We start from the raw sequence: 26,286 nt of genomic DNA on the forward strand, positions 1-26,286 counted from the left end.
ACACACACACACACACACACACACACACACACACACACACACACACATCTCTTCTTATCTCCTTACCTGACATTTTCTGTCTCCTTCCCCTGTGTTTTCTCCACAACACGCATCCCCTTATAGTCAAATTTTATTTCCGCCATAATAACGTTAGTGGCATGAGAGCAGGGATTTTATCTGATCACTGCCATACCTTCAGTAGCATAAACAGTATCTGACACATAGTAATACTCGATAAACATCTGTTGGATAGGTGGGTGGATAGGTGGAGAGATGTTTATATCTTTTTAAGTGTTTATATATTTTAATTTATTATTATTGTTAAAATGTTAATTACTTCTATATGTAAGACACTATGTTGTATGTCAGCTTCTGCAGACAGCCAAATCTCAGTGGCTTACAATCACAAGCATTTATTTCTTACTCTTAAGCGTGTGGTTTGGCGTAGAAGAATAGCAGCATGTAATTCTTGTTCATAGCTCTGTATAATTCTGTGTAGTTCAATTATGTATCTCTGTTCTGTGGGTCCTGTCTATATGCGACCCAGGCTGATGGACCAAGTCCCTGTCTGACACATTCTGTTTTTAAGTCAGAGGGTTGGAAAAAGAAAGCATACTTAAAGCTTTTATTAGGGCATCATGTGTCTTCATTTCCATTGGTCAGAGCAAGTCAAGTGACCAAGCCCGACAATGGCTCAGGGAAGTATTTGCCACAGACAGGGAACTTGGCAGGGGCTGAGAATACAGAAAGTCCTTAGAAGGGAGGGAGCTGATAAATGGTTACATTAATACCATATATCACTCTGTGTATCATCTCACATAATCCTGTTTTCTTTTAAGAGTACAAAATAGTGCCTGGTCCATCACAGGTGAAGAGATCTTGAATGTTGAATAGGATGGATGCCTTTGTTATCCCAAGTTTATGGAGCAAACTGAGAAGGAGCTAACCAGCCCAAGGCTCTCTAGCTATAAAGTGGCAGAGTACAATGTCTGCTTCTTTGGATCATAATGTTTATCACTGTTATTATATTGTTCATCAAATACATTAACCACCCAAGGAAGAGAAAGCAATTTCCATTTTATGGGTGTGAAAAACTAAACTTAAAGGGCATCGGTGACCTGGGTAAGAATGCACAATTGAGGGTAGGAATGAGATTTTTCACCTAAGGGGTCTGATTTCAGGGCCAAATCGCCTCCCAGTCTTTGCTTAGGGAGAATGGCTGTGACCCCAGTGGCAGAGGGGAACAAAAAAGAATACAGAAAGGGAACACAAGTCATTGTTGCTACTGTTGCTGCTTTAATTATCCTGCTACATGCATTCTGGGGCTGATGTTTCCAAGGTAGAGGGAAGAGAGCTGCCAGAAACAAGGGCAGAGATGTGAAATATCAGGTACACACTGTTAGTCTCAATTTTCTGCTTTAAGTTTTGGAAGAAAAATATGGAATTTTAAAGACTGAACTGCGTGGTTTTCATGTTGGCTTCATAGCAAAAGAAACTCTGGACAGAAACCACAAAGCCTGCTGAAGCCATAGGTTTCATAAAGGAAGCTGATGTGATCTTACCGTAAGATGAAAACGAAAATAAAAATTAGGTTTTTAATAGAAATATTGCTCTTGATTATCAGTCAGTGTTTTGTCATGACATCATGTTAGCTGAGGTGGGATCAGTCCGCGTAGGTTCACTTACAGACATTGATTTGCTTTCAATATGAACATTATCCACAGCATGTTTCCTCCTTGATTAACAAAACAAAACAAATAAAAAACTAAAAAAAACACAAACTATTGACCTCATGTCCAAAGAGCAGATTTGTAACCTGTAATTTTATTTTATACTAAAAGTGACTAAAAAGGAGGAGATTATTTCATTTTTACCTATTTCCTCAAAATCAACTTCTCTTTCCCCTACGTCTCCCTTGTTCCTTTTGATGACCTCAGTATCCTCGAGCAACCCAGGATTGAAATACTATAGTCGTCTTTGGCTTTCCCCTTAAACTTTTAAGTTTCCCCTTAAACTCCAAAATATTTCTCACATCTGTTCTACTTTTTCCATTACCTCTGCCATGACCTTGGTTCAAAACGCTGTTGACTCGAATGACTGAGCTTCTTAACTGCAAACTTTTATTAATTTTCCTCAATAGTTTTTATGCCATAAACTTAGTTTCTTTTCACTTTGTCCTAGACCATCATTACTTGTTCCTCTAGGTTAGGTTGTCTCTCATTTTCTAACTTCTAGTTGTTTCCAACAATTTTCAAATCCCTTCTCAATAATGGATCGTATCTCCTTTGTTTCAATACTTCGATGATGTAGATTATCATTTTAAATCTAATTCAGGAGGAAAATAGAGAAACAGCTGTTTATGCAAGATTAATTACATTTCTAGGGAAAGTAGACAATCTTAACCATGCAATAGAATCCTATGATTCTTTGCATCGGTGTGTGATGATGTTGTCTGTTCCCAGAGTAGATAATGATGTGGAATAATGGCAAAGTTAAATAGCTTTCCCTTCACCTTGAATTAGACCTTCAGAGTAGATTTAGGAAGAACTGTTGCCAGACATTCAGATTTTAAAATATTATCCCAAAGGAAGTATCTGTTTTGCATTATTCCTTCCATCTTCCATCAGAAAAGCAAGGAGTGTGTGTCTTTTAACAGAATACATGCAACAGGAGTTTTCTTTCTTGTGTCCAAGATTATTGGTGAGATAGCTGGGTTATTTGGAAAAATAAATCTGTGACGACATAGCATCACAACACACTGTTTGCAAACTGAAAAAAAATACCTACGCACTTTTCATCAAAGTTAAAATTTCAGAATTCAGCATGTGTATTAGATTTATTAGTTACTAGAACTACTAATTATTAGAATGAGTATCACTGTCCAAGGAATTAGTGTTTTTCTTTTCGCAGGAAAGTTGTTACTAAGTCAGTGACATATCTTGCAACTGATGATACCTTAAAATTGAGAAAGTATGGTAACTCTTTAGAGAATGCTTAACAATTTTTATGATGTTCCTCCCCTACCCACTGAATGGTTTTTGTTGTTGTTATTGCTAAACTGGCTGAGTTGATTGAATTTTTGACATCCCTACTCCTTCACCTCAATATCTCACCAGCTTTATTTGTGCTTGATCAAGTCTCCCTTCTTTCTAAAAAGAGTGATGTTTGTTTCAGTGGCAAAATGTGTGAGTTCTTTTGTGTTCATTTTTCAGATATCATCTGCAAGTTTTTTGGGTTTTTTTTTTTTTTTTTTGCGGTACACGGGCCTCTCACTGCTGTGGCCTCTCCCGTTGCGGAGCACAGACTCTGGACACGCAGGCTCAGCAGCCATGACTCACGGGCCCAGCCGCTCCACAGCATGTGGGATCTTCCCGGACCGGGGCACGAACCCGCGTCCTCTGCATCAGCAGGCAGACTCTCAACCACTGTGCCACCAGGGAAGCCCCACCTGCAGCTTTTTACCTTCTAATACTAAGCTTTGGTGTATCCATTACATTTTTATCAGGATAGTAAATTAAATGAAAGCATTTTGCTTTGAGGTCCTCTTTTATCCATATTTTTCAGAAGGAAATATAGCCTCTGAAGAAAATTTTAGAAATGTTGGAAATATTTGCAGTTCAGTAAAACACTTCAAGGCAAAAATGAAGAAATTTGAGACTCAGTGATTGTAATCTAAAATATTCTGGTTTTATTGTCTTTGGTGTAGTGTCGTAAAGTGATTGAGCATATACCTAGGGAACAATTTTGCCCAAAGCCTATGGTCCATGCAACTTAGTATTTTATTTATAAGATCTTATGAAAAACCCAAATGAACTTATTGGCCAACCCAATAAGTTTCTAGAAAATAAAATTCAACAAATAACTGGTTTAACCTATTTTAAATTTAAAACTTTAAAATTTTGTCATCTTTTAATTGAAGGAAATGCTAAATACCAAAAGTGGAGAAGGCTGTTGAAATACTTAAATTTTAGCTTGAAAATTGTCCAACTGCTAGTTAAGTTTATTTTTAGTCACTTTCAAAGATAGTAGAATGTCTTTAAATATGGAAAATATCTTGTGCTACCTGGAAAATTTTATTGAATCCATGTGGTAGAGCAAAAATATTTCAAAAAAGAGCTGATTTGCTACTGGAGAAAGAAAAAAAAAAGAGACAGTGCATCATATGAGGCAAAGAGCTGTGTCACAATTGTTAATAAATCATATCCAAAGAGTAGCTATGTTTCAGTAAAACCTACTATCCTAGGAAGTAGACCTAGCACAGACACTTTAGTATGATTATGCTAAATATAGTCGTTTCAGCTTGTGGTTATAACCCCAGGTTATTATGTTAAGTGCAATAGGAACAATAGGAAATGCTTTTCTTCTGGTGCTGTAGATATTTCAAGTTTTTAATTTTTCTGAAGATTGATTATGTTTAAACCTCAAGTAGACTTTTAGATTTTTAAATTAAATGTATTTCTTAACATCAGAAGTCACAAGAAAAACATACGCATTGTTACTTGGAGATAAAGAACAACCATGCATATTAGTCAAGTAATTCACACAGTTGTGATATGTCTAAAGCTGGCAATAATTTATCAAGGGCTTAGGATGTTAAAATTTTTACTTGTTTAATTACCAGTGTGGGAATAGCTGTCGGGAGGGAAGTCTAGTATAAAAGAAGTTGGAAAATCTGTTTTTACCGGAAAGATTATACTAGGGTAGCATGAAGTATATCATATTTGTTACAAGGAATTCACAGAGCAAGGAATTAGAACATTGAGTCCAACTGGAGCCTGAGTCATCTAGGGTGACAGCTGTGCAGGTGAGTTGGTTTCCCTTTGGCTTAGGGATGTGGAAGAAAATCAGATCAAACCAGACTAATCTCTGCTTCTTGGTGTTCAGTTATTTGCATTTCACCTTTCAATTTTGTCTCATCTGCAAAGCTTTTAGTGTTTTTTTTATTTTAAGAGCATTAACTCTACCATTGCTACCAACTTCAGCATTTCTAAACAATCATAGGTTTAAAAAAAATCACAAGTTTTGCTATGGAGTGAATGTTCCAATATTCATATGTTGAAACCTTAACCCCCAATGTGATGGTGTTTGGAGGTGGGGCCTTTGGAAGGTAATTTGGGTTGTTGAAGTTGATGCCCTCATGATGGGATTAGTGCTTTTATAAGAAGAGGAAAAGATGTGAGATCTCTTTCTCTCTGCATGCATATACCAAGGGAGGCCACGTAAGGACATAACCTGGAATAAAGCCCTCAGAACCCAGCCACGTTGGTACCCTGATATTGGACTTTCAGCCTCTAGAACTGTGAGAAATAAATTGTTGTCTAAGCCCCTCAGTCTGTGGGATTCTGTTATGGCAGCCCAGACTGACTAAGATGGGCTTATTGTTCTACGTATGTTTTACTATTAAGGTTGTTCACAATTTATATACATATGTATATTTTTTTGCGGTACGCGGGCCTCTCACCTGAGTTAAGAGCAGGATTTTTTAATAAGAAATACTGCTCTGAGTCATAGCAAAGTAAAACAAACTGACTTCGTCGTGTTCCTTACATGAAAGTATAAACCATCTGTGAGGGTCAGAGATGTGTCAGGAGGCTTGCAGTCCTTGCCATGCCTCAGGCTCCACATGATGTCTTGGTCTAACCATGTGTCTGGGCTCTGTTTTACTTCTACATGGCAGATCCCAAGGAATCAGTGGCAACTCCATCTTTCCAGTTATACCACCATTTCCAGAATTGGACTTTGGAGTAAGAAACACTTTCTTCCAATAATTCTTTTGGTGCTGCTCTCAGATACAAACATATTACACTTATCTTTTAAGATTCACTAATTCTGGTAGAATAACAAAGAGTAATGAGGAAAGGACAAAGAATTTTAAGGTTTTCCTATTTCTTCTTTAGAGTAGTGATATTTTTACCTACCTGGGATCCAGGTCATTTTACCTGGATCATTTCTGAGATAGAAAATGAGTTGTCTCTATTTTTCCTGAATATAGACTCATCTACCTCCTTTTTCTAAGATAGCCACGCATCTCTATGATTTCTTCTTAAGTGAGGGACTGTTTCCTAGTATAAATTGAAACCAGGCCTAAAGATGCAGTTAAGACTACTGATTTTAATAATGTGGCAGACCAGATGATCTGAAAACTATAACACTACATATACCTAGAAATGTCAAATGTAACATGCATTTTTTTAAATGTTAAGCTGAGGTTACAAAAGAGAAATGCCCATATGAGAGAAATAGAAAAATAGAACAGAAAGCATAATGTGATTGCCAGAGTTAGGGAGTAAAGAGAATATAGGATGGATGAGAGGCAGGAAAAGGGGAGAGGAGGGCCAAAAGGGGTATATCGTCCCTGGGTGGAGGTACCAGTGGGGTTCCAAAAGAAACAACTCAAAGTTAATCTAGAAGGACTCTTCTACAAACCAGATCATAAGGGATTCTCACATAAAAATCAAGCACAAAAAATTATGGTTGCCAACCTCCAAAATAGCCCCCAGTAATCCCCACCTCTTGGTATTCATGATCTGTGGACCAGGCACCTCCCATATTGAGTAGGACTGACCTGGGTAACTAATGACCCATGTGGCAATGACTGGGTGTGATTTCCAAAGCTAGGCTTCTGCTGTCTTCTTTTGGATCACTCACTCTGGGGGAAGTCAGACACCATGTCTGAAGGATACACAAGCAGCCCTTTGGAGAAAGCCCAGGAACTGAGACCTCCTGCCAACAGTAGCCTAACTTCCCAGGCATGAGCCCCCTTGGAAAGCAGGTCTTCCATCCCCGGTCAAGCCTTCAGATGACTGCAGCCTTGGCTGACATCTTGACAGTAATCTTATGAGACCCTGAATTAGAACCCACCAAGCTAAGCCTCTTCTGTGTTTCAGACTTACATAAGTTGTGTGAGATAATAAGTGTTTATTAGTTTAAAATTCTAAGGTTTGTGGAAATTTGTTATGCAAAAAATAGAAAACTAATAAATAATTTAAAATATTAAAGGACTCTAAGACATAAGAAAATAGCATGATGTTGTCCAAAAAAAAAACCCAGAAAATTTTGAAAGAAGTAGCAAATTGGCCATCGTGAAGTGAGAAATAAAATCAGTGAAATAAAAATCCCAGCGGATGAATTAAATAGCTGAATCAATGCTGTGATTAGTCTTCTGGAGAATAGCTATGAGGAAATTTCAGGGAGCAGCAGAGAGAGATAGAAAAGGAAAATAGAAGGGTTAGATTTACTTGAAGGATAGATCATAAAAGCTAATGGAGTTCCAGAGAGAGAATAAAGAAAATGGAGGAGAAGCAATTTTCAAAGATATAATGGCTAAGAATTAACATAAGATTTAAGAAGCCTATTCAACCTCATGCAAAATATTAGAATAAATCCAGGTCTAGGCTTATGGAAATGAATTAGAAAAAAATAAATGAAAGGGAAGATTATGGTAAAAATAGCCAGAGATTAAAATACAGTTAAAAAAGAACTGCAATCAGATTAATAGATGACTTCACAATAGCAAGAATGGAAGTAGGAAGACAGTTGAAATTATTTTCAAAGTTCTGAGAAAAAATAACCGTCTAGAGCAAAGCAAAATTCTTTCAGGAATGAGGGTGAAAATAGGCACTCAGAGCATGACATCCAAAAACAAACAAAAAATGATTTCACTGCACCAGACTCCTACCAAATGAACTATGTAAATGTGAACATTTAAAGGAGACAGAATGAGCTCAACAAGGGCTGAGATGCAAAAGGGAAGAGACAGCAAAGAAAATGGCACACGTACGGGTAATTCTAGATATACCAGTGGATGATGAGCATGTGGTATGACCAGAATGTTTATACACTACTGAGAAGTATAGAAATTGATACAATTACTTTTGAAAGCAGTTTGGCATTATCTAGTAAATTTAGATGTGCATCCTCTGTGACCAAGCAATTCCACATGTAGGTACCTCAGGAGAAATGTACAAAGAAACAAAACCTCAGAGTCAACTCAAAAACCACTGATGGTAGAATGGCTATATAACATATGTTACATATTCATATAGTGAAACATTATACAGCAGTCAACACAGCTAAACTGCAAGAACACACATTAGTTTGGATGGATGAATGTACAATGTTCAGAAAAAAATCAAGTTGCAGATTATATAGAGAGTGGAGTCCATTCATCTAAAGTTTGAATCTAAACAACATTTTATTTATTTAAAAAGGACCTACATGGTGCTCCATGTATATGGTCACTATTCTAAGAATTTCACAATAAGTTATTTAGTCACATAAGCTAATAAGTAAGCACTGTAAGACGTTATTTGGTATATATGCAAATGAAGAAAATGTAAACACAAATGAAAGCAAAGAAATAAAACAAAAATTTCAGTGTACTGTGAACCAGGAGAGATGCCAATGAGGGGATGGAGTCAGCGGGGAAACACTGGAGGGTTCAAAACTGTTTGTGAATTTCATTTCCATAAACTGGAAGGTAAATATATGTCTATTCTTCTTCTTTAAACCAGGCATATATTTTATGTTCATTCTTATATATGTATAATATATTTCATAATAAAATATAAAATGATAAATGAGAGAAGTTTGAGTTGCACCAATAGACTAATAGATCAAAAAGTGGCCATTCATGTGAAAAAAAATTGTATTTAGATTCTCATCACAGATAATAGATAACAGTAGAGCCCAGAGGGAGGAAAGATCTAAATATGAAAAATAAAACTATCAAAATTTCATGGAAATTATAGAAAACATATTTATGATATTAGAATAGGGAAGATTACTTTTAGTGAAATTTTAAAGCACAAACCATAAAGACAATGATTGATATATTAAAATTAGAGTTTTTTATTCTGAAAGACACCATAGAAAATGGCAAGACTAGATTAGGAGAGCATATTTGTCACTTAGACAAATGATTGAGGATTAGTATGGAGAATATGGGATTAATTTAAACCTGTAAATTAATAAGGAAAAGACAATGGATTTAGTAGAGAAAAAGAGCAGGGTATGTGAATAGTTAGTCAAAAACGAGAGTAAGATACTTGTGTGGCCCCTAAAAAAAGTCTCAATAATTAGGGAAATACAAGTTAGAATATCAAGGAATTATTATTTCAGACCTGTTACCCTGGCAAACATTAAAAAAAATCTGATGATGCCAAGTGTTGGCTGGGATATGAGAAATGCACACGTTTCTGGGTGGAAATGGGTAAACCACCTTTGAAAACTACTACTTAAGTTGACTGATTACATACTCTATAACTTTGAAATTTCATTTCAAGGTACCTTGCCTTGGAAATACTCTGGCATATGTTTGCAAAGAGAAATGTACAAAGACATCCATTGTAGCGCACTTTATAGATATTGTTACTGTCCTGCTTGAGAAGAGATATACCAGCTACAGACTATTCGTACAATAAATATTTGACTCCAGGTCTTCATTTAATCGAATACCCTAACCAGTTAAATGAATGAATTGATTCTCTATGTAACAATAGAGATAAATCTGAAAAATATGTTTGGAGTCAAGATTGCAAATTCAAAAGAAATATGAATATTATTTATGTAAAATTTTCTAAGACACAAAATAGTGTATATTTTAAATGGAACATGTATGTTTGAGATAAGGATACAAAAACATGCATGAAGACGCACTATATTCAGGATGTTAATTCTTCCTAACTTGATCTATAGAGTTAATGTAATCTCAATCAAAATCCCAGCAAATTATTTTGTGAATATAGAAAAACTAATTCTGAAGTGTGTATTGAGAGGCAAAAGACCCAGAGTATCCAACACAATATTGAAGGAGAACGAAGTTGGAGGACTGACACTACCCAACTTCAAGACTTATTATAAAGCTACAGTAATCAAGACAGTGTGGTATTGGTGAAAAAACAGAGAACTGTATCATTGGAAGAGCATAGAGAGCCAGAAATCTACCCATGTAAATATAGTCAACTAATCTTTGACAAAGGAGTAAAGGCAATTTAATGGGAAAAAGATGGTCTTTTCCAAAACTGGTGTTGGAACTAGACATCCATGTGGGAAAAAAAAAAAAAAAAAGAATCTAGACACAGACTTTATCCTTCGCAAAAGTGAACTCAGAGTGGATTGTAGACCTAAATCTAAAATGCAAAACTATAAAATTCCTAAGATAACATAGGAGAAAATCTAGATGACTTTGGTTATAGTGATGACTTTTTAGATACTACACCAAAGACAATCATTTAAAGAAATAATTGATAAATTATACTTGATTAAAATTGAAAACTTCTCTGTGAACGACATTTTTAAGGGATGGAGAAGACAGTTCACAGACTGGGAGAAGACCTATCTGATGAAGGAGTTATCCAACATATACAAGGAACACTGTAAGCTCAACAGTGAGAAAATCAACAGATTAAGAAACAGGCAAAAGATCTGAGCAGACATCTCACCACAGCAGATACATCGATGTCAAATGAGTATATGAAAAGATGCCCAGTCAACCAAGATGTCCTTCAGTAGGAGATTAATAAACTGTGGTATATCCAGACAATGGATATACTATTCAGTGCTGGATTAATATCCAGACAATGAATACTATTCAGTGCTGGAAAGAAACGTACTATTAAGCCATTGAAAAGACTTGGAGTAAACTTAAATACATATTAATAAGTGGAAGAAACCAACATGAAAAGCCTACATACTGTATGATTCTAATTATATAACATTCTGGAAAACACTATGGGGACAGTAAAAGGATCAATATTTGCCAGGGATTGGGGGCAGGGATGGACAGAAAAGCAGAGCCTAGAGGTTTTTTAGTGTAGTGAAACTATTCTGTATGACACGCTAATGGTGGAAGCCTGTCATTATACATTTATTAAAACCCACAGAATGTAAAACACCAACAGTGAACGCTAATGTAAACTGTGGAAAAGCAACAATGGATTGTTTAGTTTGCAAGGAGAGCCTGCACATGCATACCTGGTCTCTTAGTTTCCTCTTTTTGTGGAGAGAGTTAGCTGAAGGAAGCCTGAGATGTGCTCAGCTCTTCCTTGCTGTAGTTCACAATGGTCAGCTTCTGTATAGAAATTGCCAGCACAGGTTATAACTTAGTCTGTGTTTCACACTCTGAAAGATTACCTGCCTACAGATACAGGCTATTTTTTTCCAGTATCGACTTCATCCGTAAAAAGGTTGATATTTTGATCTACTAGCTGCCCTATGCTTCAGTCTTAGTTCTTAATTGCTTCAAAGCCTGAGCTAAGAAATAAAGTACTATTTATTGGACTCTCCTCAAGTTCCCCAAAGCACCCACATCCCCAGTCCTCTAGACACTGGATGTGTAATATTGCTCAGGTCTTTTCTGTCCCCTGCAAAACATCTCTGCTTTGGTTTATTAGTTGCCTGGAAGCTCAGCTGTTCTCTCTTCCCCATGTCAGAGCCACCAGCAAATCATTCTCCACGCTAATGCCTGATAAGTATTTCTTGAAGTGGAAATTTTATATCTTGGTGTTTCTCCACAGCTTTTTATATTTACTTCAAAATCCTGGTTGGTCCCACTTAGCTCTCTGTGACCTGATAACCCTCTCCTCTCTAGTCCCGTATCTGATGACTCCATCAGATGCATTCTTACCATATCCCAAGATAGTCTTCTTGTCAAACTCTCACAGTATTCCAGAAAACAACAGGAAAATACATTCCTCTGTCTTCACATGAGTCTTTTCTCCTTGCCTCAAAAGACCTTGTACCCTTCTTTATCTACCCAGCAACAAATCATCCTTTAAAACTAAAAAGTGTATATGTATAACTGCATCGCTTTGCTTTACACCTGAAAATAATACAACATTGTTAATCAACTATACTCCAATATAAAATAAAAAGTTAAAAAAAAATGAAAACTAAAAACTTAGTTTAAACATCACCATGCCAGGAAGTCTTCCCCATCTGATACAGAATTTTCCTGTGTTCTCTTAATATACTGTACAATCTTAACCTTTGTTCATCTATTCATTCACTCACTCTGTCATCCATCCATCCTTCTATCCCTTCTACCATCCTTCCATCCCTCCTTCATCCTTCCATCCATCTGTATATGTATTCACTCACTTCACAATGATAGTGTACCCACCATATACCATGGTCTGAGGATGTGAATACAGGAGTTAAGGGATAGGTGTCATTTTTGCCTCCATCATGTTAAAATCTCTATCCTAAACTTATCCCATGGAACTGTAATGAAAGAATTTCCTGACTGCCTTATCCACTAGTCTGTAAACTCTTTTATGGCAGTGACAGCATGTTTGGCTTTAAATCCACTACATCTACCATGTATATGACACAGCGATGTTATTAATAAGTGCTTATTGGATAGCTTACTGTCTAAATTAATCAACTTCTATAAATTTCTTCTAAACTCTGTAATATCAGAAATTATAGCTTATTTAAATATTTCTGGGTGAACACTTTCGGTTTGGGTCTATCTTGCAACCTTGAATCCCAACTGTGTGGGGATATCTGAAACAAAGAGGAGATGTTAAGTTCGCTGTAGCAGTGGAAGAACAAAGTTTATTCACCTAGTGAACTAGAAGGTTTAACCTGACCTTGACGCTGGTTCCTAACGCCAGCACCTGGGATTCACTTTTTCCTGCTAATCTTCCAAGCCCTGTTCTTGAGCCCCTCATTTGTTCAGTGAGCTCTGAAGAGCTTTTCAATAATTTCCATCTGCACCTTCACTTATTTTTATAATCAAAGATATATAAAGTTATTTGCCATTACTAAAGCCATGAACCCCAACTTATATGCTTACATAAAGAAGTTCAGCAGATTAGCAACTACTATCAAATATTCTTTATAATGTTGAGTGTGAAGCATACTTAATAAAGTTTATTGTGTGAAATCTTTAAAGAAATGGAAAAATCTGCAAAATGATACTTGTCTATTGTTTCAAGGTAATTTGCCAGTGAACCTTCCAACTCCACCAGAAACTTTAGTTCCAGTAAACTTACCTCCACACAACTGTACCGACAATGAATTTGTTTGCAGCTCTGATGGTCAATGTGTTGAAAATATCCAGAAATGTGATTTTAGATATGACTGCCCTGACAAATCAGATGAATCATCCTGCGGTACGTGAATTTCCAAATTTTGCATTAAATATAGCCATAAAACTGATAAGAAAATGCTAGTGTTATCTCAAGTAGTGTGGCATAACGTCCTAGTTAGAAAATTTCAACCTGGCTTAAAGCAGTTTCTTAACATAAAGACTATTTGTATAGAAAATGATAGAAGAATCAGCATACATTCTTGTATCATGTCCAACAAGAAGTGGCTTTAAATTAATATTTAAATTCAAAATACTTGTTTTCATGGACTTAGCTTGATTCCAGAGCTATCATTTATCATTTTTATTCATCCCCCTTTTTTTCTCTGCTTGTCACAATCACTAAATAGAAATGTTTAGGGAAGAAGCATAATACCCTCAAATTAGATGAATCTGCTCAAATTTTACCATTGTCAAAATGCACACATAAAATGAATACTATGTCAAATGTGCAGAGTTAATAAGAAAACCAATCCTAATACATGTGGACACTTCAACGGCTAGGTACTGTTGAAAGATGGTTTTCATTTATTGACACTTGCCAATCTATGGCTTCTCCTGAATGGATCAAGGCAAATTATTTAATTTAGAAGTGAACTTCTCAGTCAAAGATACAAAATGAGAGGAGAAAAATTAATCTGTGTCTGAATGGGCAAAACACAGGATCAGAAGGAATAAACACTTGTGATTTTTTTCCCCTTCCTTGCTCTTTATTAAGTTGTATGTGAATTTACCATAATATTGATCAAGTGTCTTGATAATACTGACGGTTTAGAACATACAGATAATATAGCGTATAGTGAAATTCTAATTTATCTTATGTCAGCCTCGTCAAGGAATTCTAAAACTTAAAAAATACAAATACACAATAAACTAATCCAGGCCAAAAAACCTCATAAAATCAAAGCTAATTCACTCTGTGAATAAGATGGGACAGTAATTAACTCGAGTTGGTCAGAAGGATGTACTGTGCATCACAGATGTAAGATAATATAACGGACGATGCTGTGGTATTCAGACTCCCTCATGGGAAGACACTAAAATCCTCTTCTGATCACACATAAGTCGACTTTGTAAAAGTTTTCACAAAATCTAATTAATTACACCTAGTGAGCATCTTTAGTAAATACTGACTTTCTTCTTAGTTCAACTTTGAAATTTTAGTAATGCCATTTATGATTGGATGGGAAGTTTTGATAAGTTCTGTAAATGTCCTGAATTAATGTCTACTATTAAATTATTAAAATCATGGGAATATTTATTTATTTTGATTAAACATGAATTATTACCATTTAGTTCTGAACAAATTGTGTCTTGCCTTCGCCATCTCTTTGTAAAATGAACTATTGTGATAAGTCGGCTTGTCATCTACAGTCATATTTTGTAATTTTTTCATTGTGATAAGAATACAATATAAGATCTACCCTCTTAATAAATTTTTAAGTGTACAATACAGTATTGTTGACTGTAGGTACAATGTTGTACAGCAGATCTTAGCTTGCCTGAAACTCTATGTCCTCTAAGTTTTAAAAAATCTACAATTTTGAAAATCTTGTTTAATAATATGAACAGGAGTCTGTTGAATTCTAAATCTCTTCACAAAATAAGTATAATTATATGATCAATATTAACATCAGAGATTAAATAACACACCTGAATGTCGTGATTAAAATCACTTTTTTTGATGGAGTTTTCCTTCTCAAATTTTATGTTAAATCGTGAATTTTATGTTAAATCGTGAATCCAAGTACCACAGTCCATAGTAGTGGTAGCCTATGCTGTCACCGTTTATGCCATTTAAAACCTGGAGTACACACCAGGCTTTCCATTGTATACACAAGACCTCATTGAGTTGAATCTTTTCTTTTATTCAAGAAATAGAGGATTTAAGACAGACAGACACATGAACACATCAGAGAGAGAAGGAGAGAAAAAGAAACATTTGTTTTCACACACAACTTACATATTTAAAAAATCACTGGACTTTTAATTTTGTTTGATATTAGAATACAGTCATTACAAGAATATTGAAAACTTTCAAGGAAAGAGGTTCAATCTAAAAGCTGTTGTAAATCTTATAGCTTTGAATTTAAGTAATTTGGAATTTGGGATTTAGCTTTGCGATAATACTGTGAAAAAAGAACAGACCTATCAGAACTTGGAGGTCATATAAGCAATGTAAATGTTGTGTCAGAACAGAGTGGCAATTCTTAAATTGCTGCTTTCAGAGCGAATTAAAATCTCACTTCTTTATGAAAGCAGAATCTTCAGTATGTGCATTTATTTCCATATTTCAGTTAATATAGATATTTGAATATCATACACCTAGATTTCTTTAAAACTTTTCTAGTGATTATGTAAACAATTTGCCTAATTCTTTCAGTTATGCTTAAAAGTTAGATTATAATTTAAAGAAACCCCAAGAGTAAGAAAGTGCTGATGCAGATGGAAATCGCCATTTATTAATACACTTATTGTGATTAGCTCATCTTATCTCTGTCCCATCCTATTCAAGCTATGGAAGTTTGCAGCTTTGAAAAAGGAAGCCTGTGTAGATGGTACCAGCCAATCTCAGAAAAATTAATTCAAGATTCAAACACGTTCAGGTGGGGACTTGGTAATGGAACCAGTATTCATCATGGGGAGGAAAATCACAGGCCGTCAGTGGATCATACAACGTAAGTGAACACGCATTTGGAACATGTCTGTTAGGGACTATTTGTTAAGCAGTTCCCAAATTCCTGCCACACCACCTTACCCTAAGTTAATGCTCTTGTAAAGATGAAGGTTTAAGTGAGAGCATAAGTGGGCTAAGTGTACTCTTTCTTACAAAATTAAAAAAAAAAAATTAATTAAAAAATAGTAAATGCTCTTATAAAAGTCATAGAAACCAGAGAAAAGCATGAGTAAATAAAGAAAAATTATTTGTAATATCACCACTCATCGACAAGCACTGTTAATATGTTGTTTTAGAATTATCTATTCATTCCTTCCCCTCCAAATATCTTTTCTCCTTTTCTTCCTTTTTCAGCTGCTTCTCCAACACCTTGCCCCTTTCCCTCTTCTTCCAGTCTTTGCTCTTTATCATCATTTATTTTGGTCTTTCCTTTCGAGGTTTAATAACTCATACCTTTCCCCTGTTTTGTTGTCCACAAATATATTGAGTGCTCACTTCCTACAAGATCCCATTCTTCCTCTTTCCTTTAATTGATTTCAAGGAAATGTTACTGAAGACAACAAAGGAATCCCCATTTATATTACAGAGAATCTTTTCCAAACCTTTATGCCTTCACACTTATCCTCATTCAAGCTTCATGACCCCCAGTTCCTAGGTTGCTGCTTCAAAGAAAACTAAAGGTATATCCACTGTCCAGTCCATCATTGCCCTGGCCAATTTGACCTTGTACTCAAGGGGACCACGGTATCTTAAGTGTACAATGATTTTTCTTTCCCTGGGCTGACTTTTTCACCCTGGTTTTCTGAGCTCCCTTTTGTTCTATTAAAATGGTTCCAGTTTTACCATCATTTCATTTAAACGTCTGCAGCCAGGATGCCCAAAGTAATAGAGTAGTAGATATTCATACTGCTTTGTTTTGATCACATTTGACAGTTGGCAAGTAATTTTTGAAATTTCAGGATACAAAATTTCCTTGGGCTGCTTCTGACGTAAAAAAGCACAGGGTAATTTCAGAAAGTTTCTGTGGCTCATGCAGATAAGCCATACTTCATTAATAAACTATATTTCTGTAAGGAAAAAGGCAGACTAGAATCTCACTTCTAGGTGGTAAAAGTATAAACAGAAACATGGCAGCATATAAGCAAAGGAATATAATCGGCTTTTAACTTGTCTCTGACCCTCACCCTCTGCCTCCAATAGACTGTAAATTCCTTGAGGAATTTCAAGGACTGTGATTCCCATTTATTGCATCATTTCTAAGGCTCATGATGTATTAAGTCCCAATAATTATTTGTTGAGTGAGTTAGTTGATGATTAGGATCAATATATTTTTGCTTTAGAATTAAAGGCTACAAGGCACAAAATTAAATATATTTTAAATAGGAATACTTAATAATCAGATAATGATGAATGGATGTGCTCTACATGACAAAATCCTGGAGAAGGGGGCAGTTCCTAAACTTCTATCTTCTCTAGTTTTCCTCTCCCCTTCTCTCTAGGTCCTTTCTTCAGCCAAGGAAGGTCTGACATTTTTTACTTTGTGAAACAGTTCTTATATGTCATTTATTCTACTCTATGGCTTATAGTAGAACTCCAAGCTCAGTTTGTCCAAATTATGGGTTGTTTTTTTTTTTTTTATATATTTAAAGGGGAGATTTTCCATTTAGAAAATGCTTTTCTCTCTCAGGTATCTGGCTCTAGAGATTTAAAGCCAGGTTTTTAGACTACTGTGTCTGAAACAGTTTTCAAGACCAGTTTTGAAAATCAAAAAGCTCAACACCAGTTCTTTCTGTCTCTTTACTTTCTATGATTCCACTTCACCCTAAGTAAAGATTGCTTCTGGCTTGGGTTGGTAAGGAATATTCATAAGCAAGTGCAAAAGAAAAAAAAATCACATTACTATATTTCAAAATATTCTCTCACTTCATACACCTAATGAAGCAATAAAACATCTAGAAGAGTCATGGTGGGGTAGGAATATGTAGGGAAGTTTTCATTGTGCAGATGAGTCTTCAGTAAGGTCTCAGCTTTTACCATTTCATTTCCATGATGAAAAACAAGTAAAGTCATAGTCTAAGCCACAATCTATTGTTTTGTGTTCACACTTTAATGGACTATTCTTTGTACCTGAGGAGCTAAAGTGCACTCTGGGTCTAAATTAAGGGTTGCATCTTTATTTTTTACTTGTTTGTTTGTGGGAGAGTAACGCCATTCCATACAGCTGGTGCATTCAGCATTTGTATATGAATTAGAAATAGTCATCTCTTCTTCTAGGGCTTCTTCTGTGTGGCCATGGTCTTAACACGGGGCATGGTGAGTGGATTCTCCCTTCATCCCGCTCAGCAGGGACCAACTAAGGGCACCTGGCATGATTTTTTTCCCTAGAATTGGAATCTAAATATTTATTTAGAAATAAATATTGTTCTCAACTACAACCAGAGAAAAAATAAAGTAAAATCCCTTCAATGTAAATATCATCAGTTGCAATTTGCATGTTCTTTTGAGTTTGGAGTTGGATGAAATTTCTGTTTCCTCTAACTTATGCAGTGAGAGGGAATATTTAATAGAAAATTTCTTTTCTTGGTATTTTGGGAAAAGCACCCTAATCTAGTTAAACAACAACAACAACACACGCACACACACCACAGAAGAAAAATGAGTTTATATCCATTCGTGCTCCAGGAACTACTAGGAAACTTGGCAAAAACATTAGTCTTACTCAGCTGAGAATTGTTTAAAAAAATTATTTGCTTATTGAATCAAGGTATTTGGATTACCTAGCATCTGAGCTTTGTAGCTAATTCAAATTTAAATATGTTTAGAACATTGAAGATTTGGAAGTGTTGTGTAATGATTCCTCACGGTTTGTAATTTCATAAGATCTCAGAATCCTGTACTCTGACCTCCATAATCAGTTCAGTAAGCCAAGGCAGTTTTGTTTTGTTTTGTTTGCGGTAGGCGGGCCTCTCACTGTTGTGGCCTCTCCCGTTGCGGGGCACGGGCTCCGGACGCGCAGGCTCAGCGGCCATGGCTCACGGGCCTAGCCGCTCCGCGGCATGTGGGATCCTCCCGGACCGGACCGGGGCACGAACCCGTGTCCCCTGCATCGGCAGGTGAACTCTCAACCACTGCGCCACCAGGGAAGCCACAAGGCAGTTTTACATTAGTATGCAAATTGGTAAATTAGCTTGTAGCTAAATACCATAAATTTTATGATCATTTTTTACTCATAGGAAAGCCTTTTTTTCACCCAACTTCCTTTTCACAGCTGGAAGCCAAGGAGAGCAACATTTTGAGCCCTTGGCCCTCAAATCCATTTTATTTGACTGCAGTAAATGCCCATCTACTGGTTAAATAAGGTTTAATATTAAGATCTTTTAGGAGTCTTAAATCATTCCCTCAAGCAAGATTAAGCTCTTCCTATTTATTGCTATTTATTGTTCATATGGAAGTATACCTAGTAGAGTACGTATGCATATTCTGGGTCTGTAGTTTCTAACTGTGCTCACAGAAGCTTTAAGGAAGCTTCTTAAAGTGTGGATCAAGTACCTCCGAAAATGTTTGTGGTTTATTAATATTTAAATATGTCATACATTTAAAAGCAGATTCTGACACTTGAAGCAGAATCTTGGGAATAGAGCTGGGGCTCTGTATTTTTAGTGTAACTCCTAGGTGGTTCTAGAACCTCATTCTTAGGGGCCCTCCATAACAGAAAGTGGGGAGGGTATTGCTAAAAGACAGAGGGTGGCTTTCTTATTAACTGATTCCAATTTTGATCAGAGCAGACTCATTTTCCTCTAAATCCAGTGACTAATTAAAAAAAAGTAGTACAAAATATTTCAGGAAAAAACAATAAAAAATATTCTAAGATGATTTTTCTTAAAAATAAAATTTGTGTGTTATAAAGTAACATATAATTGAGAAATCATTTGGGAGAAAACTCTACCCTGTGTTAATCTAAAAGGCATGTGGGCTTCTCTGGTGGCGCAGTGGTTGAGAACCCGCCTGCCAGTGCAGGGGACATGGATTCAAGCCCTGGTCTGGGAAGATCCCACATGCGGCGGAGCAACTAGGCCCGTGTACCACAACTACTGAGCCTGCACTCTAGAGCCTGCGAGCCACAACTACTGAGCCCATGCCACAACTACTGAAGCCCATGTGCCTAGAGCCCGTGCTCCACAACAAGAGAAGCCACCACAACGAGAAGCCCGCGCACCGCAACGAAGAGTAGCCCCTGCTCGCCACAACTAGGGAAAGCCTGCGCGCAGCAGTGAAGACCCAACACAGCCAAAAATAAATAAATAAATACATTAAAAATAAATAAATAAAAGATATGTAACTCAAGACACCCTCTATGCTGCCTCTTTCACTGTAAAACACCCAGCCATTTCTCTCAAATCTTTTTGCCTATGTGTTCTCTTCTCTACCTCTAAAAAATGATCTCAGTCTTTCTTTTGGATCAAAACCAAGCATACCAATTTTATTATCATCTGGAAAAAACAGATATTTTTAAATATTTTGCATTTTTAGGTTTGCTTACAGATTGTTGAGAAACTATTTGAATATGAGCCATCTCATTCAAAATGCAGACTAGATAGCACACAGTTTTGTGCTGCTTGTTTATGAAGTAGAAGTACTTTTTCTTAGATTTTTCTTTTCATTTCACCACACTGATCATGGTCTTTCAGGTGGAAATGAGTTATAGTCCCCACTGCTGCAGATACACCTACATTCCTATCTACATTATGCATTTGTACAGGCTTGACACCATTATAAACTAAAAGCCACATAAATAATGCAAGTTGTTTCTGTGACATAACTGTGCATATCGAAATGTATCTAAGTGCTAGATATAAATGTGGATAAAGCTTCAGTAAAACTGAAAATATTTGAATGTTTTCTGCTCTGCAACAGTAACAGTTTTCAAAGCTTTAGTCTCAGACATTAAATGCCAGAATTACTGCTTTCTCAGAGCCTTCTCTGGTAAGCCAATTTTTAATAGGCCAATTTAGATGCCTTAACACTCTCCCAATATAATTTCAAAAAGATCCAGTTTTATAAATCCAGAGTAATGGTTAAATACCAGGCTTTAGAAACAGTTTTGCTAAAATAAAAATACAAACAGGCAAAATAAAAATTAACCGTAGTAATTTTCTCTTAAGTGTTTTAATACTGGTGGGAAATAGCATTTCCGGCAGTGTTTTCACAGGACTGAATATAAAGCATAATTGCACCTCTAAAACACAGGAAAAATTGCTTTTATTTTAGACTGACCTTGAGTTAAGCACCTATTCTTTATTTTTGCATACATATCAGTAATTTGTTTTAAATCACTTTAATTTTATTTCAGTGTATTTTAGCTTGATAATAATTTAAAAAATTAACTACAGTGACTTGAAAACATGGAATTTAAGAGAAATCTATGCTGAAAATACTTGTAAACCGTACCTAAAATAATATATATACAGAGGTTAGGTAATATATATTTGCTGTACATGGTAAGGTTTTAAGAATATATTCATAATACAGTGTATGATTTATGTTATGTTACCAAAGATCACTGTTTAATAATAAAATAATAACTTTTATATCATGGTTACAATTGCATTCTGAAATTAACATTTTCATTATATAATTTTTTCTTTTTTTTTTTTTGCGGTACGCGGGCCTCTCACTGTTGTGGCCTCTCCCGTTGTGGAGCACAGGCTCAGGCTCAGCGGCCGTGGCTCACGGGCCTAGCCGCTCCGCGTCATATGGTATCTTCCCAGACCGGGGCACGAACCCGTGTCCGCTGCATCTGCAGGTGGACTCTGAACCACTGCGCCACCAGGGAAGCCCTCATTATATAATTTTTGAATGTGCCTTCCCTTTAACCACGTTAAGACGAAGTAAATTTATTTGCATTCCAACTCCTGCACAAAATTGTTATAGTTATACAAAATGTGGAGGAAAAAATATGTTTTCTCAACTAAGTAAAGATAAATTAGATTGAATTCCTATATTAAGACAAGGACTTGAAAATATGAACATACTATATCACATATGAACCATTTATGTATATATATATGATATATATATGTGATATATGTGATATATATATATATATCACATATGAACCAACATCAATATGATCTAATGACATTTGTATATGCAGATACACCAAATACTCAAAGATCCTTATGGTCTGGAGGAGAAGTAGCCTTGACTAGGCACACAATTAATTCTTACATTAGTCATGTATTTCCTGAGCATCTGGTCTGTGAGAATAGTAAGCTTAATCAGACATGAAACCAGCATACACATGAATAGATGTGTAATGCCCAGCAGAAAGAGAGGCCCACGGTGGACACTCAGGTCTGTGGGTCTATCTTGGTTGTGTCTCTGTATTGAATAATACCTGAAAAGACTCTCCAACTGAATTTTAGTGGCTAATATAAATGAACTAAAATAATACTATGGGTAAAGACCATTTACTTATTATTCTAAGAATTTGACATTTTTATTGTTACAAAAATACTTTTTTCCACAAATGAAGAAATGTATTTTTACTGTAGGAAAATATTTAAATATAGATAAGAAAGGGAAGTAATGTTAACAACTATAATCTTGCCACTATGATAAAAACACTATGCATATATACATATATATTTAGCAAAAAATAGGTTCTATCAATCACATTTTTTAATATGCTTTTAATTTCATTTACAATCTATAAGCAATTATTTACCAATACTTTTTTTTAATGGGGCAGTAGTTTTCCATTAATAGGATGTACCATAATTGACTAATTTAATTCCTCACTATTTGATTTCTGAGTTCCTTTTGATTATACACAGATTTAATCAATCTGCACTGAACACTATGCAGCTTTACACACATTGTAGATTATATCCTGAGAGTACAGAGTAGAATTTTTATATTTGTTGTTATTTATACGTTAAAACATTTGATTTATATTTTGTGTTACTTTGCAAAATGTACCATTTTTGAAAGCAGTGCATGATGGTGTCTGTTTTTCTGTATGCTTGCCAAACACTTGAATGTTTAATTTTTTTTTTGTATTTTCCAATTTAATAGGTTAAAGTAGCAGCTAATTGTATTTTTTCATTTCTTTAATACAAAGAGAGGGTAACCTCTTTTTTTCTTTGTACCTTGTCCAAGTTTATTTCTGTGTGTGTGTTTCCTGTTTGTGCTCTTTCCTTGGTTTTCAGTTTGCAGTGCTTGCTTTTTTCTTACTGATTTATAAGATCTTTTAAAGCAATGAGGTTATTTTTTATCTGTTACGAATGTTGTAGAGATTTTCCCCAATTTTTTATTGGCCTTTTGTTACTGTTTATCATATTTTTGACATCTTACAATTCTTAGGATGTACATAGTTATTTCTCCCAACTGTGTGAAGGGGTTTTGTTGACATGAACTAGAGAGAAACAGTATTTCTATAAAGTAAAGACCTTATATGTCTTTCCTGGACCACAAGCTCAGGAGGGCAGAGGTAATGCCATTTTGCTTATCATTGATGATGAGTGATTGCCTCTTTAGGGTACCAGAGAAGAATTTTCTGCTATGTTGTAACACATTCCACCCACAATACACTATGAATTACTATCAAGCATAAGGGGAGGAGGATGATTCTCTAAAAGGGAATAGAAAAATTCACAAAAATAAAGGAAAAAATGCAAACAAGTTATCACTCTAGAGAAAGTAACAGTAACTTGCTTCTGATGTCGGCATCATATCTTTGATGGCAGTGGAAAGCAGTGTGAAAAAGTATTATGTGCAGAATATGTCTAGAAAATAACATTATAAATCCCCAAAGCAATGTCATTATATTAAGGTTTAAGGGCACTGAGTATTGATATCAAAATTAAGTCAAATGAGAACCTTGACCAGAAGTTGATGGTGGTAGTGGAGAACATATTTTGCTGTGATCAAGATGCCAGGAAGGAAATAGTATCATTTAAACTTCAGAATATTTGTTAAGAAAACTGTATTTGCAAGTAGAGGATACAAGTGGTTGAGATGTAATGAGAGAACGTTTTTCTGTTTAGAGTTGTAATTTATTTCAGTAATATTCTTCATGGCTATTGTTACTTTCCAAATATTTAACATTAATTCCATCAATTGAGTTTTCTGCATGTATGCATCTGGGTTTATTTTCCTTTTTCCACTAGGTTGTAAGTCTCATTAGAATCCAGTCATCTTAGTATTTTCCCTTTTCCTAAATACAAGCAATCAGTAAAGTGCTTTTGTGCTTGCTTTGACAGCACATATACTAAAAAAAAAAAAAAAGTAGAGTGCTTTGAAGATGCTGCTTTTGAGTTTATAAAATGCCTTCCTATTTAGCTAAATTCATCTCTTACTGTAATCTGTATTTGAACTTCTTAGGTAATTTTATTCTAAAGGAAACATTTCTTCACCTGAACCAGCTTGATTTAGTTCTACTTTCAATTTGACATTTTGAACTTCATTGTAAACATTATTAACTTAGTTTAACGTTTTCAGTCACAAAGGATTACCATAAAAGTGGGTTTTTAAATTTCTGTCTATTTAAAAGGAATTTACTGAATTGAATTTAAACTTTAAGTTTTGAGATAATAAAATAAATGGAACAAGAGTTACCAAAGTCTACATAAGACTTTAGAATAAAAAAATTTATTTTTTTATTGTCTCTATTATCTCCTACATTTGTTGTGTGTTCATTCAATAGACACAGAGATACAAGTAAGGGAAGACAGTGCATTTTCTTTATGGTGTGAAGGTTTTTGCTTAAATGTGATGCCTGTGTGTGCATATTGAAAAAGATATTTATTTGCAAGGTGATATGACTTTAAGGTAGCCACTCAAATATCTCTGACATTAAGAACATAAATTGTTCCTGAGAGTTTATATGATACTTAAATTCAACCGTAAACTATAAGCAAAGGTAGTTTTTATTTAGTAATCCTATCTGGCACAGCTTTTCTCCAAAGAATTATTTACATTGAGGTTACAAAGTCTATCTTTTAGAAATTACAGACATAGTGAAATTCAAAACATAGTTCCTTAATCTCATGGTTTGAGTAAAACTCAGTAAATTTGCTGTTTGGAACTAATTTTCTTCAAGTTCTTCATAACATTACTATCCAAGAAGTGTAGTTTTGCCTGAGTTATCTGGTGGAGCAGATCAACTAAAAATAGTTTATTAAAAATAGTTTACAAAAAATGTTTGTTTTATTTCTGTTCTGTACTAATGGCCAAATAACCAAAGGACGAAAGGTTGAGATATGACAAGAATATATAATAACTATTATCTTTTCATGCCCAAATAAATGAATATATCTCTTCACAGATTGACTCCACGGTGCTTATTTTAAAAGTATCTACAAAAAGTACTTTAAATATATTTATTAAAAAACATGCATAGTTTTATACATAATAGGCACTAATGCCAATATGCTCACCAATTCGTCGATAACGTATTGGCTAATGGAAGGATGTTATATGAGTTCAATTATATCTTCTTTAAATCATTTTTTCTCCGGAAACTTCAGGTGATTTATTTATGATTAATAAACTTTAAATAGAATTAAAAATTATATCTAATTTATACTTAAAATCTACCTTTGATTTGCCTATTTCAAAGAATAATACCTAAACAGTTAAGTGGAGGCTGTTAATGAAAAGGGAAAAATGCCAAGTTTATAAATGTATAAATTCTGATATTTAATAGGCTTGTGTTCCCCAGCATGTCCTCTTTGACTACACAAAACTAACGGGGAGGTCTGACAAATGAGCAGTGGTAGCTTTCATATAGCGAAGCATCTTAGAAGTGAAAGCAGTACTAATTGAGTGTTTATTATGTGATAGGCATTAGGTGGATGCCTTTCATACATAATCCACATTAAGTCCTCCCAGTGAACTTTGCAGGCTTGTATAATTATCCCTGTTTACACGTCAGCAAACCAAGGTTTAAAGATGTTAAACAGCTTGCCTTTGTGCACACTATTTAGTAAGCTTGGGAACTGGAACCTTTGAATCCAAATCACAGATGCTCAAATCTGTGCTCTTAAACACTATCCCACATCTTGGGAATACCTCCTGCTTAAAAACCAAACATTTTTAAGATTTCTGACTTGATTATTTTTTAAACGTCTTTATTGGAACATAATTGCTTTACAATGTTGTGTTAGTTTCTGCTGTATAACAAAGTGAATATATGTATACCTATATCCCCATATCCCCTCCCTCTTGCGTCTCCCTCCCACCCTCCCTATCCCACCCCTCTAGGTGGTTCTGACCTGATTTGATTGCAGTTTTATGCCACAGGAGATGGAGAAACAGAAAACTGGTACTCTATAAATAATTCTGAAGAAAAAGGAAGGGAAGATAGGTGAAGTGTTAGTGACAGTAACCTGGAGAGAAAACAATAATAAGAAATGTCCAGTGCCCAAATCCATTCTTGCCTTCTTTTGTTCTTAATGTACAAAACACAAATTTTGTTGGTGTGAGGCAATTTTACTCTGCTTTGCTGGGGATT

At 35.2% G+C, this 26,286-nt stretch overlaps 1 protein-coding gene across 1 annotated transcript in view; it reads left to right on the plus strand.

Moving 5' to 3' along the window:
- Window positions 1–26,286, plus strand: part of MALRD1 (MAM and LDL receptor class A domain containing 1) — a 604,410-nt gene that overhangs the window by 206,167 nt on the left and 371,957 nt on the right. The window contains exons 21-22 of the mRNA XM_027121490.1: window positions 12,942–13,118; window positions 15,609–15,771. Of these exons, the coding sequence (XP_026977291.1) occupies window positions 12,942–13,118; window positions 15,609–15,771 (340 nt within the window). The remainder of the gene's footprint in view (window positions 1–12,941; window positions 13,119–15,608; window positions 15,772–26,286) is intronic.

This window comes from Aethalodelphis obliquidens, unplaced genomic scaffold, assembly GCF_003676395.1.
Source record: "Aethalodelphis obliquidens isolate GAN/ISIS:26980383/991018 unplaced genomic scaffold, ASM367639v1 scaffold23, whole genome shotgun sequence".
NCBI classification, from domain to species: Eukaryota; Metazoa; Chordata; class Mammalia; order Artiodactyla; family Delphinidae; genus Aethalodelphis; species Aethalodelphis obliquidens.